The sequence below is a fragment of the Rhinatrema bivittatum genome, chromosome 1, assembly GCF_901001135.1.
Source record: "Rhinatrema bivittatum chromosome 1, aRhiBiv1.1, whole genome shotgun sequence".
NCBI lineage: Eukaryota > Metazoa > Chordata > Amphibia > Gymnophiona > Rhinatrematidae > Rhinatrema > Rhinatrema bivittatum.
In genome coordinates this window covers 735,874,624-735,895,416 of record NC_042615.1, presented here as the reverse complement: position 1 = coordinate 735,895,416, position 20,793 = coordinate 735,874,624, and the positions used below count along the sequence as shown (strand labels likewise).

The window sequence follows — 20,793 nt, the reverse complement described above, 5'->3', positions numbered from 1 at the left end:
TCTCTCTCTCTCTCTCTCTCTCTCTCTCTCTCTCTCTCTCTCTCTCTCTCTCTCTCTCTCTCTCTCTCTCTCTCTCTCTCAGCCTGCATACTGAAACAGGCCTGTCCGGAAACATCGTGAACTGCGATAAACCTCTAGCGCACAACGTAACACAAATGAAAGAGGTGTAGTTATTGGCCGCGCTAACACTGCGGCTGTTTCGATGCACATGATAAATCCTCCCTACTTTACATTTGCTCCGCCCCCTGAATACAAAATTAAAAATTTGCATTCGCAAATAGCGTTAACAGCCGTTAGCGCGATTTGCAGAATTATCACCCGCGGTAACTCCTTGGAAAATGAGGCCCATAGTGTGCTACCTCCAAATAAAGTTGATAATGTGTCTGATGAAGAAGTGATTGACGAAGATGATCTACTGCCTTCGGCTCTGCCAAATGAAGTGCCTGGAACTGTAGCTATACTAAAGGATGCGGCAGCCATTGGTTCCTCTGATGGAACTTCGAGGCAGCAGAAAAGGTGAAAAGTTGTTCAGAAAAAAGTAGAGAAACATGGTTTTAAATGGAGCAAGAAAATGGAGTATATGCATAAAATACCTTCAGCTCAGCTGGAAAATTTAGCCCAGAGGCATCCTGAACTTCAGGATAAAACACCATTTGAACTTTTCAAACTGTACTATGACAATGAGCTGAGCGACATGATTCTGACCGAAAGCGTTCGATATGCTCGGCAGAAGAACAACATGAATTTTGAACTTGAGGCCAAGGAATTGGACATTTTTGTTGGAATTCTTCTATTGAGCGGATATAATTCCTTGCCTCGTGAACTGCTATATTGGAATCGGGATGAAGATGTTCAGCAATCCTTTGTTTCATCCCATATGACTGGTAACCGTTTCATGGACATAAAGAAATACATACATCTTGCAGACAATGACAAGATTAATCAAAATGATAAACTGTACAAAGTTTGTGCTTTCATTGATGCACTGAATGGTCGCCTGCAGCAGTTTGTAGTATTCAGTGAGCATCTGAGTATTGACGAAGAGATGATCCCATATTATGGACACCATTCTGCGAAAATATTTATTCGAGGCAAGCTGATTCGCTTCGGCTATAAACTCTGGGTTCTGGCCTCATCAAACGGTTATCCTTTCAATGTTGATGTTTATTGTGGAAAGACCAACTGCGAACAGGATGGTCAGAATCAAAGTTTTGGGCTAGGTCATCGTGTTGTGACATCATTACTGAGCTACATAGAAAATCCATTATGCCATGAGGTATTCTTTGATAACTTCTTCACCTCATATGATCTTCTTCTGGCACTGCAAAAGCAAAACATCAAGGCCACTGGAACTGTTTGCGAAAATAGGTTGAAGCAGTGCTCATTGATAGAGACAAGCCAAATGAAAAAGAAGGAGAGAGGCTGCTTTGATAACGGACATGTCTTGGCTGTGAAATGGCATGACAACCAGTGTGTTATTGTAGCTTCAAACTACAACAACATAGAACCACTGGGAAAAGCAAGAAGGTGGAGCAATGCCAGAAAGTGTCCAGTTGACCTGCCACAGCCAGTGGTAATTGGCTTATACAATACCCATATGGGAGGAGTGGACATACTGGACAGATTTATGGCAAACTACCGTCCAATGTTTCATTCAAAGAAATGGTGGTGGCCTCTATTTGTCAAAGGCATCAACATGGCAGTTGTTGCAGCTTGGTGTCTTCATGTTGAAGTAGGAGGTAAATTTGATCACCTGGAGTTTCGTCGGTACATTGTTCGCACCCTGCTTCAGCGTTCAGAACATCGCACACCATCGACATCTGGACCTTCCAGTAGACCAGGCAGCGATGTGAGGTTTGATGGTCATAATCATCATCAGAGAAACAAGGAAGATGTAGGATGTGCAAGAAAAACTCCCATCTAGTGTGCTCCAAGTGCAGGGTTCTGCTTCATCTTCATTGCGAACAGCAGTATCATAGCCAATGATCATTGGATCAAACAAACTCTGCTGATTGAGAACACAGTTACTAAATAGTTTCCCGTAGCTAATTAAATGATTTTCTGTAGTTACTAGATAGTTTTCCGTCAAAACTGCTTAAAATACTTGAGTCTATGATTTTAATGTCATTAGTTCATAATTAAAACAGTGTTGTTCCCAAATGGGAACATGGTACCATATGTGCCCATTGTTCCCAAATGGGAACAAAGCGCCATCTTGTGTACATGACAAATATTAAAAAGAATTGTTCAGTCAAGTGATCCTCTCATGTCATGTGTTTCAAACTTTAAGCTAAACCAATATTGCTTCATAACGTAAGATTTGGGCATTAATGGTTAAGCCATTAATGGACTTCTCCTCCAAGAACTTATCCAAACATTTTTTGAACCCAGCTACACTAACTGCACTAACGACATCCTCTGGCAACAAATTCCAGAGCTTTATTGTGCGTTGAGTGAAAAATAATTTTCTGCGATTAGTCTTAAATGTGCCACTTGCTAACTTCATGGAATGCCCCCTAGTCCTTCTATTATTCGAAAGTGTAAATAACCGAGTCACATCTACTCGTTCAAGACCTCTCATGATCTTAAAGACCTCTATCATATCCCCCCTCAGCCGTCTCTTCTCCAAGCTGAACAGCCCTAACCTCTTCAGCCTTTCCTCATAGGGGAGCTGTTCCATCCCCTTTATCATTTTGGTTGCCCTTCTCTGTACCATCTCCATCGCAACTATATCATTTTTGAGATGCGATGACCAGAATTGTTCACAGTATTCAAGGTGCGGTCGCACCATGGATTGATACAGAGGCATTATGACATTTTCCATTTTATTAACCATTCCCTTTCTAATAAGTCCTAATATTCTATTCGGGAAATGAATAAGAATGGAATGCATGAACGGATCAGGGCCCTCCCTTGCCGAATGCAACGTATCTGCACCCCCCCCCCCCCCCCCCATGAACACGAATACCGAATGTAACGTATGCAGTCCCTCTGCACACCCCTAATGGGCACTTCCTCCATTTTTTCTCTAATTTTGTAAGGTTCTGTTTAGTGCATCTTAATTTGCCATTGTACCAAGGTTTATTATGTTTGGTGTTATTCCTTTCTTTGTTAATAGTTTTTGTCTGGACAGGACTAAAGTTTTCAGCTATGTCATTTACAATCTTTTCCCAGGAATTAAATGCCAATGTGTAATTGATTTGATTTAGTTCATGGAATTTATTTTCTATTGCTTCAGCAAGTACTTCCATCTCTATCTTTTTCCTGTAGATAAAAGTAAACTTATTCTTTAAGTTATTATGAATTTGGTTGGTAAAGTCTATTTCCGCCTTTATTACTTGGTGATTAGACCAGGGCAATATCATGTGCGAAATATTATTAGGCAATTACTGGTATTAGCAAATATCAGGCCTAGAATGTCACCTACTTTATGAGTGGCTTTTGTGGCAAACTGTGACCATCTCAGGGCTTCCTTTGCTTCTAAAAACATTTTGCAGACTAATATTCTAGGTGTTTTGTCTACATGGAGGTTAAAGTATCGTACAATTAATGTAGATTCTGGAGATTGGAACACCTTAGCGAATAATTCAATCAGTGGTAAGAAATATTTTTGTAGTAGGCCTGGGGGACAGTAGACCAGTCCTAAGTTTATTTGGGGAGATTTTAAAATTGCAGCCTCATATGGTGGGTTCATTTCTACCTTGTAAGGTACAAGCTTGAGTTCCTTTTTACTAATTATTAATAATCCTCTGCCTTTTTGTTTGGTTCTTGCAAAGTGAAATATATCATAGTTAGTATTTGAAATTTGGTTTAAAAGCACATTATCTTTGTCATTCAGCCAGCTTTCAGATATGGAAAAAATAGAGGGTTTTAAATCCTCTAGCAGATCGTTAATTAGAGTGATAATTTTTGATAGAGATTGAACATTTAGTAGAAGCAGAGAAAACACGAAGAGTTGTTACTTATCTTGCCTTGCCTCCAAGTTCCTGCCCTGCTCCAGTTCCTGGCTTCGTTCCTGTATCCAGTCCTTGGCTCGATCTCCTGGTTTGACCTTGGCTTGTCTTCTCGTCTCTGATCGCCTGCTGCCCGTCCTGACCCTTGGCCTGTGACTCCGTTCCGCTTCTTCACTGCCTGCCCTGGATCTTCTACCTGGACTCCATTCCACTTCTCCGTGGAGCTTCAGTTCCTGTTTCCTGTCTCGCTGGGTGAACGCTCTGAGTACCCACTCCTTGGGGGCTCTTCCGCGTTCATAGGCTATCCGCTCCTCGGAGGGCCGTCCTACATGATCTCTTGGAACCATTCCATGTGAGTACTTCTATTCACCAGCTCCATCCCCCGGAGACGAGTTCCATTGGGGGAAATCTCTCGGTGGTCATCACTGCTCACTCCGGCTCAAGGGTCCACAACCGTAACAGTCTAACGGTGGACTTGTCTGACCTCCAGGCTATTCCGGGCCTGGCTCAACGACTTCAGCAGCAGCAGCAGTGCCTGGAAGTCTTGTCCGCTATAGTAGGATGCTTGGCAACTCACCTGGAGTCCACTTCTGGGCCCGGGGCTACCGCCCCTTCCCCGGCGGTTCCAGTAGCTCCAACTTCCATGATCCATATGCCTGCTCCATCTTGATTTGCTGGAGAATCCAAGCAGTGCCGAGGATTCCTGAATCACTGCTTCATAAGGTTCTCCCTGCAGGAACAGCAGTTTACGACGGACAAAGTTAAGACGTCTTTCATCTTCTCCTTACTGGATGGTAAAGCCCTGGCCTGGGCATCTCCACTTTGGGAGCACGGCGACTCCATTCTGGGAGACATGCCTCAGTTTTCCTGGACATTCTGACAAGTATTTGATGAGCAGGGTCTCCAGTCTACTGCCACCTCTGAAGTGCTTAACTCCGCCAAGGCTCACACATGCTGGCCAACTTCGCAGTAGAATTCCACACTTTGGCATCCGAACTGGGTTGGCATGAGTACAGCCTACATGTTATCTTCCTTGAAGGGTTGTCCTCTCAAATTAAAGATGAGTTAGCCACTCGGGAGCTTCTGGGTGATCTCGAGGTGCTCATTGAATTGGCAGGTCGGATCGATCAGTGATTACAGCAGCTCGCTAAGGAATTAAAGCCAGCCCGTCACACGGGTCCCCTGGCTCCTTCCTTCTCTCTCCCAGTGGTTACTCCAACAGCTTCTGAGATTTCTCTGGAATGCAGGGAGGAGCCTATGTAGCTAGGCCGGAGCCACCTGACAGCTGAGGAGAAACAGCGCTGAAGGAGGCTTGGATTATGTCTCTACTGTGGTGGCAAGGGACACTGTTGGCTCAATGTCCTGAACTTCTGGGAAACTCTCGGGCCTAGGTGTCACAGGGGGGCTGACCCTAGGCTCCATCAATCCCGCTCCTCCATGTACGGTTCCTGTTACGTTGCAATTCTCCGGAGGATCCTTTACAACGCTAGTCTTGGTCGACTCTGGTTCCAGCGGGGACTTCATCCTATCCAAGCTAGTTCACCAACTACAATTACCCGTGATGTCTCGTACACCACCATTATTGATCTCGTCCATCCAAGGAGACCCTGTCCCGGGACGGGTTACTCTTTGCACTGCTCCCGTGACACTTCAAACCGGGGTTCTCCATAAGGAAGAGATGTCCTTTATCCTCGAGAAATCCATTCATCCCATGGTCCTAGGGCTTTCTTGGCTACAGAAGCATTCACCCACCATTGATTGGAAGACCCTACAGATCATGGCTTGGGGTACTGACTGCTTTTCTACCTGCCTTCAACAAAGACCTCAACCACAATTAGTGCTCGCTAGCACCACCCTTCAATTACCATCTCACTATAGCAACTACGCCGGTGTGTTCTCCAAGGAGGAGGTGGAGACCCTTCAGGAGCATCGGTCCTTCGACTGCACCATTGACCTGCAACCAGGAACAGTTCCACCCCATGGATGGGTGTATCTGCTTTCCCTACCCGAGACGCAGGCAATTATATAAGACATTGCCTGCGTCTTATATAATTCCTTTATATATTTAAAGGAAAACCTTGACAGGGGCTTTATTCGCTCATCTTCTCCAGCGGGTGCAGGCTTGTTCTTTGTAGCCAAGAAGGATGGTTCTCTAAGACCCTGTATAGACTATAGGGGACTCAACGCGATCACTCGAAGGGATCGTTATCCACTTCCATTGATTCCCGAACTATTGCACCATCTCCATGAAGCCAAGGTATTCTTTAAATTGGACCTTCATGGGGCCTACAACCTGGTCCGAATAAAATCCGGAGATGAGTGGAAAACCACGTTTAACATGCGTTATTGCCATTACGAATATCTCGTAACGCCATTTGGACTATGCAACGCACCCGCGGTGTTCCAAAATTTAATGAATGAGATCTACTGAAAAATGCTTCATAATGGAGTAATTGTCTACCTTGAAGGTGTCCTAATTTATTCCAAGGTCCTGAATGTGCATCGCTCAGATGTTTGTCGGGTTCTCCAGCACCTTAGAGAACACTGCTTATTTGCGAAACTGGAGAAATGTCTCTTTGAACAGGAGACCCTGACCTTTTTGGGCTTCATCGTGTCTACCACCGGCTTCCGAATGGACCGAGACAAGTTAACCAGCATCACACATCATAGCACCCTTGACAGCATCAACTAAGAAAGGGGCAGATACTAAGCATTGGCCTGCTGAGGCACTGCATGCCTTGTCTTCACCATCCAGATCCAACTCACCTGTTCATCATAGAAGTGGATGCTTCTGACTTCGCGGTAGGGGCAGTACTCAGCCAACACTCTCCCCAAGGGACTCTTCTCCTCTACTCCTTCTTCTCCCACAAATTTTCCCCTGCAGAAAGGAATTATGGAATCAGAGACAAAGAAATACTGGCCATCAAAATGGCCTTTGAAGAGTGGCGACAATGGCTTGAGGGGGCACAGCACCCTGTTACAGTTTACACTCATCATAAAAATCTTGAATTCCTCAGTAAGGCTCAATGTCTGAACCCGTGCCATCCGGTTTGATTTCACTCTATGCTGTCATCCTGCGGCTAAGAACGCATGAGCAGATGCCCCTTCCAGACTACACGAGGCTGAGGATGCACCGGGTTTACCTCATTACATCTTGGACTCTGCCAAAGTTCTACTAGTGACTACCAACACTGTAACTCAAGGAAAGACATTGGTCCCCCTTCACCAATGACCAAGGGTACTAGCTTGGGCACATGACTCATAGAAACATAGAAACATAGAAATGATGGCAGAAGAAGACCAAGCAGCCCATCCAGTCTGCCCAGCAAGCTTTCACTCATTTTTTTTTCTCATGCTTATCTTTTACTCTTGGCCCTTATTAGTAACTTTTTGGTTCTAGTTACCTTCCACCCCTGCCATTGATGTAGAGAGCAGTGCTGGAGCTGCATCTAAGTGAAGTATCTAGTTTAATTGGTTAGGGGTAGTAACTGCTGCAATAAGCAAGCTACTCCCACGCTTATTTGTTTACCCAGCCTGTGCCATTCAGTCCTTGTTGGTTGTTGTCTGAATATAATTCCTCTTTTCTTTATTCCCCCCTACTGTTGAAGCAGTGAGTTGCGCTGGATAAGTATTCCAAGTGATCAGGCTTAATTGATTCGGGGTAGTAACTGCCATAACAAGCTAGCTACACACATAATTATTTTTTTACCCAGACTATGTAATTCAGTCCTTCTTGGTTGTTGCCTGAATATAAATCCTCTTTTCCTCTTTCCCCCCTGCTGTTGAAGCAGAGAGCTATGCTGGATATGCATTGAAAGTGAAGTATCAGACTTATTTGGTTTGGGGGAATAACCGCTGCAACAAGCAAGCTACTCCCCAGTTTTTTTGTGAATGCAAATCCTTTTTACCACATTTCCTCTTGCTGTGTTAGCATAGAGCAATGCTGGAGTCGCATTGACTTTAGCTGTCGCCTTGTCACATTGTCACATTGTTTTGCCGACTTCAGTTCATTAGACACTATCACCCCAAGGTCTCTCTCCTGCTCCGTGCACACCAGCCCTTCTCCCCCCATTGAATACAGTTCTTTTGGATTTCCACACCCCATATGCATGACTCTGCACTTCTTGGCATTGAATCTCAGCTGCCATATCTTGGACCAGTCTTCCAGCTTCCTTAAATCCCATCTTATTCTCTCCACTCCTTCTGGCGTCTGGTTGCAGATCTGAGTGTCATCCGCAAAAAGACAAACCTTACCTTCTATCCCGTCTGCAATGTCACTCACAAAGATATTGAACAGGACCGGTCCCAACACTGATCCTTGTGGCACTCCACTTAACACCGCTCTCTCTTCAGAGTAAGTTCTATTTACCATTTACCACCGGGCACCTGGGCAGAGCCTGAACTTTGGAGTTATTATCCCGGTATTATTGGTGGCCTCAGATGACCCAGGATGTGAAGTCCTATGTTGATTCTTGCCCGACATGTGCACAGCAGAAGCCATTGCTCGGTCAGCCCTGGGGACTTCTACAGCCTCTGCCTGCTCCTCAAGAACCTTGGGCTCATATCTCCACCGATTTCGTGGTCGACTTACCTACCTTCTCTGATAATAATGTGATCTGGGCCATGATCGACAGGTTCTCTAAAATGGCACATTTTATTCCTCTACCAAAACTACCCTCAGCCCCTGAATTGGCACAACTGTTTACGCTGCACATATTTCATCTGCATAGCCTTCCCCGGCACATTGCATCCGATCGGGGCCCTCAATTTATGGCCAAGTACTGGCATGCCTTATGCAGGAAATATGGGGTACGCTTTGATTTCACTATAGCCTTTCACCCACAAGGGAATGGACAAGCCGAATGGCTTAATCGGGGATTGTAGATCTTTCCCCGATCCTTCATGGGAAGCCGCCAAGATGATTGGTCTTCACTGTTACCTTGGGCGGAGTTTTCCCACAACACACATGTCCATTCTGCTACAGGATCGTCCCCGTTCCTAGTGGTCTATGGGAGGCATCCTAGGCCTCCACTACCGCTGCCACTGTCGGTAACTTCTCCTGCAGCTCAATTCACTGCTGACCAGGTACATGACCTATGGGAGACCACCAATGCCAACTTGAAAAATGCCGCTGACTCTGCCAAATGCACTTTTGACAAGCATCTCCGTCCGGCTCCCTTATTTAACTCGAGGGACCGGGTCTGGCTCAGCACCTGCCACATCCGCCTTTGGGTCCCATCCATGTGACTGGCACCCAGATACATTGGTCCATTTTCCATTGCTGAACATCTGGGCCCAGTGACTTATCATCTACGACTTCCTTCCAGTCTCCGGATACACAATTCCTTCCATGTGTCTCTCTTGAAGCTGATAGTACTTTCTTCTTACCATGCTGTGTCACCCAAACCCCTGGAAGTAATTTCTGAGGTCGACCCAGTCTATCAGGTTCAGGAGGTCCTAGATGTTCGATGACACCATAGACTTTGGGAGCATTTGATTGCCTGGGAAGGTTTTGAGCTGAAAAGAATTCTTGGAAATCCACATATAACATCCTGGACAAGTCCTTATTTCAACACTTCCATCACACACATCCTGGCAAGCCCGGCCCTTCTAAGAGGAGGGGTACTGTTGCGGCGCCTGGCCACAGCAGCCCCAGCCAGGCCCCTACCACTCTTGTCCACCCGGTGCGGCGGCCCTCCCTCCACGATAGGCCGAGAACGCTCGACCGCGCGACTCGAGCAGCATCCTCCCAGTCAGCATCGGGGCCTCACCTGACACACGCGTGTGAGAGGCCCTGCCTTTTAAAGGGTCCGCGGTGGGAGAATCAGCCCGGCCCCGGAAGAGATGCCCATAAGGAGGGGTATTTAAACCCCACAGCTGCATACCTACATTGCCTTTGCAACAGTATTCTTTGTTGCTGCTTGGTTGTCTTTTGTGCCTTGCCTCCGAGTTCCTGCCTTGCCTTGCCTCTGAGTTCCTGCCCTGCCCCAGTTCCAGCCTTAGTTCCTGTATCCAGTCCTCGGCTTGATCTCCAGGTTTGACCTTGGCTTGTCTTCTCATCTCTGATCGCCTGCTGCCCGTCCTGACCCTTGGCCTGTGACTCCATTCTGCTTCTTCGCTGCCTGCCCTGGATCTTCTGCCTGGACTCCATTCTGCTTCTCTGTGGAGTTTCAGTTCCTGTTTCCTGTCTCGCTGGGTGAACGCTCTGAGTACCCGCTCCTCAGGAGCTCTTCTGTGTTTATAGGCTATCCGCTACTTGGACGGCCATCCTACCTGATCTCTTGGAACCATTCCATGTGAGTACTTCTATACACCAGCTCCACCTCCCGGAGACGAGTTCCATTGGGTACAATCCCTCAGTGATCATCACCGCTTGCTCTGGCTCAAGGATCCACAACCGTAACAAGGAGGGCTTTTGTAGAGTTTTTTAAGCTTATGGGGAGGGACATTTTTGGTGGGACATTTGGAGTGGTGGATATTTGTTGAAGTGAGGTACAAGGGGACTATTGTGGGCTTCTGGCAGGGAAGAGGCAATAGGCATATATTGATGCAGAAACTGAATCATAGTACATTAATGGCATTATGTACATGTGTTGCTAAAGTATTATACTGAAAGAATTTAATAAAATATTAGGGAAAACAGGACTAATATAGACAAAATTCATAAATAAAGTAAAGGTATAGGTAAGGGAAAGAACACCTTCAGGTATACATTTCTGGTTTTGTTGGCCCCTATTGCAGAGCTGAACAGTGTTTCTGTTCCAGAAGGGAGAAAATTTGGCCTGTATTACTTAATAACTTACACCCCAAGGCTATGCGGTAACTGTAGTCCAGGATTCTTCCCTTTGAAATCAGTGCTGCTGGGCCCATAATGCATCAGAATGGGATTGTCCAAAAGCCTGAACTGGCCTGCTAGCCAACTCTTAAAACTAGGTACCTGCCTGGGCTGTTCTGGAACTGTGCCTTCTCTGGTGTATTTTCTAGCCAGGAGGCAGTACACTACATAGCTGCTCTAAGGGAAAGCAAAGAGCCATGAATCAGAATCAAGGTTTCAGTTCAAAATAAAGGAAACATCACTTTGAAGCTCACAGAGCCTGCAAGATTGAAATAAGAGCTTTGTACTCCCAGATCTCTGTATAGGCACTGTCAGTAAAACCAGTTTTACTGCTGAACCCTTCCTATGCAATTCAACAAGATTTGAGTTTTTTGGAACTACACACAAACTTCTGTTTGTTGCCTGCATTTCTGACTACCTATTTAAAACAAAACACACAAGCTTCTGTTTGCTGCCTGCTTTTCTGACTACCTATTTCTGACTACCTTTTCTGACTACTTGCTTTTCTGACTACCTATTTAAAACAAAATGCACAAACACAATAAATAACATGTCCTAATAGTTTACTTCTCCCCAATACTTTTAAGTTTTATACATTTCTCCAAGCAGTACTTACTGATTCTTTCCAGCCACCAGCAAGGTGATCCTCTCCTCTCAGTGTTCCCACTGGATTGTGGGTTACTGAGTTCTTCCCATGCAATATATCTTGTACTTCTAAGGCAAATTAGTACAAAACAATACCTTTGGAGATTTACAATACAGTTAGTTGCCCTGAGTGACTCACTACTGTTCTGATTAACAAATATTGGTACCTAATCAAATCAATCACACTACCTTAACACCTTTCCAAGGTGAGTAAATGAACTTTTTTTCAACCTTTTTACTTAGGTATACACTGCTCCTTGCTTATTTCTATCTTCTGGCTACCTTTTTTAATACAAACACAGAAACTTCTGTTTGTTGCCTGCCTTTCTGACTACCTATTTAAAACAAAATACACAAACTTCTGATTGTTGCCTGCCATTCTGACTACCTATTTAAAACAAATAACATGAACAAACTAAATAATATACCCCAATAGTTTACTTCTCCCCAATACTTTTAAGTTTTAAAAATTTCTCCAATCAGTACTTATTGATTCTTTCCAGCCACCAGCAAGGTGATCCTCTCCTCTTAATGCTCCCACTGGATTGTTGCCATAGATAAGCAACATCTGGATCTCCTATGTATCATAGAGTGACGGGTTGATCATGATACCATACTCCTAAATATTGTTTGTCCAACAGGTTTTGCCTTCCTTCAGCAGGCCCATGGGGAAAAACAGGGAGGAGGGTATTGCTTATTTATAGGAAGGGCTATGAGGTGCAACATATAGAGTCATCTGTGTCCTCGTTATGGAAAATGTTATTTATTAGAGTTTGTGAGTGGGTGTTTTGTGTTGTTTACTTCCATCCTGGTTATACTAGGGGGAAATGTATGATCTTTTAAAGTATTTTTCTTCCCTAGCTGTTACATACCCTAATATTATAATCATGGGTGATTTTAACATTCATATACAGTACATGATGTAACCCTGAGTTATTCTTAGGAAGTTCTATCTGTCATGATGGCTGCCAATTGCATGCAGCTAATTGGAGAATGCACTGATTGGGCTGCTCACACCCTTGATTTTTTATTCTGTGGTGAAGATTGAATAATATGGTCTTAGATTTTTTAGTTTAGGGTCAGATCACCATTTTAATTCTTTTTAATGTTTGGTGCACTAAGAAATTTTGTGCTCGTGCCCCTCAAGGAAGAAAATTGATATGTTCTATAATAGGTGTGGATCAATTTAGGTCTGAGTGGACCACTGATATTGAAAATAAAGACTTGGGGGGGTCACGTGGGGTGATGTGCTAGGGAAGACGCGTTCTCCCATAGCTCCGGGTGCCCCGGCCGAAAATATACCGTTACAGGCTTTAAAAACCGGCAGAAAGAGGGTGAGCGTACACGACTGTGTGTAGCGAATGTCGATTGTCCATTATATGAATAAATCGCCACAACCTATGGCCTCCAGAGGAGGAAAACGAGATAAAGAAAAAGAGAAGGGGAAGGCTGCGGATGCCAAGATGGCGGCCGGAGCGGGAGACTCAGGTACGTCGCAGACTACCCCACTAACAGTCAAACTCCTACAAGCAATGCTGGAAGCTACATTAGATGTTAAGCTAGCGGGGATCAATCAACAATTAGAGGCGGTAAACGCCACTCTTACTGAATTTGGCCCAAGGCTGGATACGCTTGAAAGCAGGATTGTCGGGGTGGAGGAGGGGCTGAGCGACCACGATGCGAAAGCCAGCGCTACTGCTAAAGCGTTGCAGGAATGTCAGCAGAAACTCGACGACCTAGAAAATCGTTTGAGGAGGGACAACTTACGATTTTTAGGTTTGCCGGAAAACATAGACGAGCAAGGGCTGGTCGTTTTCTTTGAAGACTGGCTCCCGGAGGCTGTAGGGCTCCCGGATCTAAAAGGCTCTTTGAAGGTGGAAAGAGCGCACAGATTGGGGATACGTCGCACCTCTGACACTAGGCCTCGTGTCGCAATTGCAAAGATTTTAAATTCTGCAGTGAAACAGAGAATATGGTTGGCTTATCGGAATAAACAGGAGCTCACCTACAAAGAGCATAAAATAAGGATCACCCAGGATTACTCAGCTCAAGTATCCATGCAACGCAAGAAATTTTCCCCGATTTGCTCACGCCTTTTCGAAAATAAGACCAGATTCACCCTACAATTTCCAGCCACGTTAAAGATTTGGAAAGATAACACCATTCACACTTTTAAGGAGCCGGTGGAAGCAGAGAAGTTCTTACAAAGGAATGGAAGCGGTTCTTCATCACCCACTTCTTGATTCAGGAAATTTTTTTTTTTTTTTTCCTGTCTCCAGTTTCAAGCCACAGTGGACTATGGATATCTCAAAGTACTGTGTTTAAAGCTTGAGAAGGCGCTTCTTAAAGCGCGTGGAATTTCTGCTCCGAGTGGCAACAACAACAACATTTTGGAAAACTACAGCTAGCCTAGCCGGTTTGGGTTATAGCTTGGATTGGCATTGCAACGTCCCTATCCCTCTTTATGTCTACGTGCTCGCAGTGGTGGTTTGTCAACTGTAAGGACGGCTGAGAGTACGGCTAGGCGGATCTGTTTGACCCATGGCATGGACATTACATGGCTCGGACTGTCCAGAACCATTATCAGGCCGGTGGCACCCAAGCATCCTATACGGACCTCCCAACTCGGATCCACCCCTTGAGTGGGGGGACCAAGTGTTTGCTCATTATGATCAACCAGGGGTTTTGGGGGGGAGGTGGGAGGGGGGGGGAAAAGGAAGGGAGAAAGTTCAGTTTTGTTTGTCTGTTGTGGGTTGGGATGATTGAACAGGTACTGTTATGTGTGTGTGTGCTGAGCGGAATGAGTGTAAACATGTTGCATTGGACCCATGGACTACCGTACTTTGGGAATGATCTTAAAGTGTCTCTGCGATTTACAGGGTATAGGATTGGGAAAGAGGCAGCTGGGACCTCTTGCCCAAGGCCAAGTCTGCAAAAGGTATTTCTGAATGATTACACTAACTTTATAGAATGGTTCGTTTGATATCATGGAATGTACACGGATTAGGTTCACTTATTAAGAGAAAAAAAATATTATCCCATCTAAAGAAATTGCGGGGCAACATTGTTTGTATACAGGAGACACACCTGACAACTATAGAATCTCAGAAGTTGCAGAGAGATTGGGTAAAAGCTTGTTTTTTTGCTGAAGCCCAACAGAGGAAAGCGGGCGTAGCGATACTGATCAGTAAATCCACAGATTTTGTGCTTTCTCGCTCTATTCCCGATAAGGATGGCAGGTATGTTCTAGTTGTGGGTAAATGGCAGGGTCAACCTGTTACCATATGTTGTGTCTATGCCCCTACACAACACCCTCGCAGATTTCTATGCTCTCTCTCTAGTGTGCTCCTCTCCCATAGGGAGGGACAGTTATTTGTGGCAGGGGACTTTAATTGTGTTATGGACAATACACTGGATCGCTCTCATGTGAGTGGGCAGCCAACTCCGGGAAGGGGCGAGGGAGTGGACACGATATGTGCTCAAACGGGGGTCATAGATATATGGCGAACGTTACATCCTACGGAAAGGGACTATACCTTCTACTCGAACCCTCATGGTTCCTCCTCACGTATCGATTATATCCTGACCTCTAGGGAATCCTTCCCGAAAGTGGTTAGGGCAGATGTGGAACTACCAGTGATCTCTGACCATTCTCCGGTGTCCCTGACGATTACTTTGGGCCCAAAGATCACTGGTACAAAAATTTGGAAGTTCCCGGTGGATCTTAAAGATGATAAAGATTTCCAGACTTTCCTAAAAGAAAAATGGCTAGACTATGCAAAAAATAACGCCCAACACTTAGCTACCCCTCATTTGTACTGGGAGGCAGGTAAGGCTGTCTTGAGAGGAGAGATCATAGGATATACGAGCGCTCGTTATAAAAAGCTCAATTCTGATATCTTGAGTCTCGAATCCTGTGCTAAACGAGCGAGGTCGGTTTGGCTTTCCACTCCGTCAGAGCCCCATAAAAAACTTTACTTTCATGCTCTCAGCCAGCTGAACACGAAGTTGCATATAAGGGCGAGTAAGTCTCTACAAGTAGCCCAGTATAATTACTTCAAATATGGTAATAAAATGGGAAAGCCCCTGGCAAATTTAATACGCACAACCCGTCCAAAATCATTGATATATACTATGCTTACCACACAAGGGAAAACAGTGTCGGATGCTAAGGTGATTGGGGAAATATTCCAGGATTTCTATTCTACTTTATACAAAGCGGAAACCCCCCAATCTGACCAGGGTGAAAAAGATTTCTTTAACGATGTATCTATACCTTGTATAAATTCCTTGCAAAAGGAATTTATGAATCGGCCTATCCAAACTTATGAAGTTCTTAGAGTTATAACTTCCATGGCTTCTGGCAAATCGCCAGGCCCGGATGGCTTTTCGTATGATTTTTACAAAATGCTTAAAGAGCACATTACAACACCTTTAACAGACTTCTACAGGGACGGTATTACCAAAGATAGTTTTCCTACCACTTTTAATAGAGCACATATTATAGTCTTACCAAAACCGGGAAAGGATCTCCAAAAACCTGCATCATATCGACCAATATCGTTGCTTAATAGTGACCTAAAAATTTTAGCTAAAGTTTTAGCAGACGGATTGGCCACGCTCATCCCTACTCTGATTACGGATCAACAGGTGGGCTTTGTACAGGGACGCTCTGCCACGAGCCATATTATTAAACTTCTATCTGCTATGCAGTTTTGTCAGCAAACAGACAAGCCGGCACTGGTTATCGGATTTGATTCCGAGAAAGCGTTCGATAGAGTATCCTGGCCATATATGTTTTCGGTACTGCACAGATATGGGTTGGACGGGGATTTTTTACACTATATCCACCTACTTTATACTATGCCTGAATCCCAGATTATAGTTAATGGGGAATGCTCAAACTCGGTACATATTCAAAGAGGAGTACGCCAGGGGTGTCCATTATCCCCTCTCCTGTACATTCTCACCATTGACCCTCTTTTGCGCAAGATTGTTACGTACCCAGAAATTCATGGTTTTACAAGAGCGGACCACACATTTAAAGTTGCAGCATTTGCTGACGACGTTTTGGTGTTTCTAACCAATCCTTCGGTCTCCCTAAACAGGTTGTTAAGGCTTCAAGACCAATTTGGCTCTTTTGCGGGCCTTAAAATAAATAGGGATAAATCTGAAGCCATGGCAGTGGGGGATACAGTTCAAGCCACTTGGAGAGGACACTTCCCGCTTCGCTGGGCAGATGGGGAGATTAAATACCTGGGAATCAAAATACCAAATGATTTAAAAAATATCTACCAATTGAATATACGCCCCCTTCTGAAAGACTCGATTATAAACTTTCAAAAATGGCAACTGTTGCCCTTGTCTTTGAAAGGCAGAACACATTTATACCAGATGGTGATCGTACCGAAGTGGTTATATGTCTTACAAATGTTACCCATTATGCTGTCTCCCCAGGATATTCATATGTTAGAACAAGGGCTCGGGAAGTTCTTGTGGGGCGGGAAGAAAGCCCGGATAGCATTATCTAGTCTCCAACACTATAAACAAAAAGGGGGGTTGGGTTGTCCAAATATAGTGCAATACAATTTGGCCTGCCTACTGCGATTGATACAGGATTGGTTATTTGATACCTCACACTATGTCCCGAGCCCTCTCCTTCGAGGATGGTACGGGGGGTTGTCTCTTAACTCCCTTTTGCACATGCCCACACAGGAGGTTCCGCAACAGCTCAAAGAACATCTGGTGGTTAAGTATTGTAGGAATGCATGGGTACAGCTCTGTAAAAGGCTTAAGCAACCCTTAGGGGTCACACCTCTGTTGAATGTGACTACCAGTTCATACTTCCCCCCGGGGATGAGTGGAGCCACGTTCCAGAGATGGCGGATTTCAGGCCTTCAGTTTGTTTACCAATTGATTCAACCCCTTACAGGTCAACTGTATAGTTTTTCCGAACTCCAACAACAATTTCGGATCCCATCCTCAGACAATTTTGCATACGTGCAACTTCGTCATTTTATGCATTCTCATCATAGAAATTGGGGCTCTCTCCCTATTACGGAAGCGTTGCGGAACCTTCTTACTGGTAGAGTGGCAAAACGACCACGCATTTCAGACTTCTATAAAGAACTTTGCGGGGGATCATCAGATTTTCACCTTAAACGTTTACACGCTAGGTGGGAGAAATGGCCTACTTTCACGCTCTCCTTTGAAAAATTTGTTAAATGTTTTCCCCAGATCCCATATATTTCTATTTCCGAAGACTTAAGAGAGTCGCAATATAAATTCTTATGGCAAGGATTTATAGCCCCGGTGCGGGCTTTTAAAGCTCATCTTTGTGACTCTCCTTCATGTATAAAGTGTGGGCATATATCAGGGACTTTTTTCCATATGTTTTGGGATTGTCCAGTTATACAAACTTTTTGGTCTGAAATTAAGGATTTTTGTATGTCTCTATGGCAAGGATTAATACCACTAGACCCACAACTATGGCTATTCGGACTCCAACCTGAGGGGCTGGTGTCTGGCCCCCAGTCCAAATGGGTATGGGCTTTTTTGGTCAAGGCCGCTATAATAGGCAAGAAAGCTATTCTAGCTTGTTGGCTGGACAAAAGAGGCCCGGTATGGGATTATTGGTTCAATCATATGCTCAGACTGTGTACTCATGAGCATTATCTTTATAATCAACACCCCTCTACTAAAGTTGATGTTGATCAAGTTTGGGCTCCTTTTCTTCAGTATTTACACCCTGGGCCTTCACCTTCTTAAAAATTTATGGGGTGTACTGTCCTTGGGAGGGGTGCTACTTTCTTTCTACTTTCTTTCTATTAATAGCCTGGTAAAGCACATTTAGTGGGTGCTCCTTCCTTCTGGCATTCACATGGACAAATTGAACCTGTTCGTGGGCCAATATGTGGTTCCAATATGTGGTTTGAATATGTGGTTTGAATGTACTGAAAATTATATACCCTGTGGATCTACGTTGGTGATCATGGGCCTCCTGCACCATACACATGCTCAGTATACGTATGAGTTGTTTGGTCTCTTTTCTCTTCCTCTGTATAGTTTATACCTGGTTGGGGGGGGGGGGGGGAGGGTGGGGAGGGATAGAGGGTTTCATAAAAACTTATGTATTCGGTCTAGAAGTGGTATAATGTCACTTACCTTTGTTAGAAAGGAGGCATTTGCAGAGTTTTGCCTGTATCACATCTTATAATTCTTTTTCGAGCGTTACTATCTTGTTTTTTGACAGTTCACCGATCAAGGCTTAATCACTCTATGCTCATGGTTGATCGTGTTTGTATGTTATGCATTTTATTGTCAGAATTTTTGTACACTTTGTTTATTATAGTTGTATTGTCCGAATACAATAAATACAATTTAAAAAAAAAAAGAAAATAAAGACTTGGATCAAATTCCTATAATGGAGATAGTAGATAAATGGGATTTTAGCCTTTACAAAACTTATGATAAACTGGCAACAGTAGAGAAAATAATAATGAGGGATTCAAGCAGAACTGCCCCATGGTTTTCTAGGGCCTTAGTTGATCTACAAAAGAATTTCCATGAGGCAGAAATAAAATGGCAAAAATTAAGAGAATCCAGTTCTGAATTGTTTTATCCGACTTTACTTCACGACTATGGATTAGCTTATAATAAAAACAGCCAATCCAGGATAAAGCCACACATAAAGCCTGTACTTAACTTGTCCATCAGAATTAGGAGCTAAAAACATCACTAAACTAGTATTCCATGTAAGATCATAGGTACACATAGCATAAACAATAATTCCCCTTGTTTTACATAATCACTGGGCTCAAACATGTCCAAAATATTTTTTGTATTTTTTTTTATATTTGCCTTATAATTAATTTCCTATATATGATCTAAAAGTTAGTTACATGTAATAAATGCAAGTGTGATGCGAGAAATGTTCACTTATCCTAATAACATCTACATAAATAGCAAGTTTCTTTGGAGCATTAAGTTGCAGGAAAAGACTCCAAGTGCAAGGCCACAAAACTCACAACATGCCACACATTTTGACTCTTCATCAAGGGCAACAGTTCTTTGCTAAAATATTAAAAGACATCCATTAATAAGTGTATTTTTGATTCCTCTGATTGGGCCTGAAAACAACTAAAGACAAGTTCCTAACTACATCTTAACTTTGAGTAAACCAAAAGATACTGCCTCCTAACTCTAGCCAAAGCACTGTTATATAGAATCACCAGGATCATGGCCATTCCAGAACCCTCAAAGAGAGGGGCTGCATTTGAATGGAAACCTCCGCCATCAGCCATCCTGCACTAATCTAGCTGATACCTGAGAACCCAGTAGTATGACTATAGGGTCAACTACACAAATAAATACATAAATAAAAATAGATTGAGGACCTCGAGAAGAAGGTCCAGGAGCTGACCTGCAAGGAAGGGGAGTTGCTGGATTAGTTGTATGTCTGGCAAAGGAGGCTGGAGGTAAGTTCCTTAAATGCCCATCAGGGAGATGTCAACAAAGTCTGTCTACTTCCTGCTTCCATCACAGGCCCATTATTGCCCTGCCACTTTACAGGATTCTGTCTCTGGCTAGAGCTATGAAAAATCCTCATGCACATTAATTTCATTCTTGCCCATTACCTGGATCTCAGGTATCTCTGTCATGAAGCACTACTTCTAATGCACTCACAGACTATCTATTGAACTCAACAGGGTGTTAGAACCTACTCGTAAAACCCATACCAGGGAAAGTCAATGCCTCCCATCCAACAAAGACCCATAGACTTGTGACTCCATCATGATTCTTGAAGGCTTGCAATCTAGGGCACAATCCAACACATACTACGCAGATACTGAGCCTATTTCCAAACCTCTATCACTAGCCAGGCACTATGCTGTAAAGGACTGCTGTACAGAAAATTATATATCTCTGAGAACCTATCTATGGCCTTGCCATCCCTATAAATCATGGATGTCCCACCACCAGAAACACTTCCCATTGCTTTCACATTTCCCTGAAAATCCATGCTCTCTAATAGTTTATATGATGTTGCTCATCATACCCTGGAGCATACCAGCTGATGGCTTGGCACAAACATTTTCTTCTGTTCACAAATAAGACCAATTGGGAAGAGTAAAAGGAGGAGGAGGAAGAAGGGCTCCCTGCCCCATCTGCTGATACAGCAGGTATGCCCACTGCAGAGAAGCATCCACCACCACTATCAATTCTGATAGACCAACATCAGCACAGCAACTCTTCTATCCCCATAGGAGGCCCTAGACAACACAGCCATAAATCCCTCTCCCCTTCCCAGCAGGGCCTCCTCCTCATTTTGCCCGGGACCTCTGGATGAAGCTATTCCTG

General features: G+C 44.2%; 1 protein-coding gene across 1 annotated transcript; it reads left to right on the top strand.

Moving 5' to 3' along the window:
* The first annotated feature begins 571 nt into the window (after nt 1-571).
* LOC115100883 (piggyBac transposable element-derived protein 3-like) lies at nt 572-1,924 on the top strand. Its single transcript, XM_029619924.1, has one exon. It carries the CDS (start codon nt 572-574, stop codon nt 1,922-1,924), a length of 1,353 nt encoding a protein of 450 aa, XP_029475784.1.
* The last annotated feature ends 18,869 nt before the right edge of the window (nt 1,925-20,793 follow it).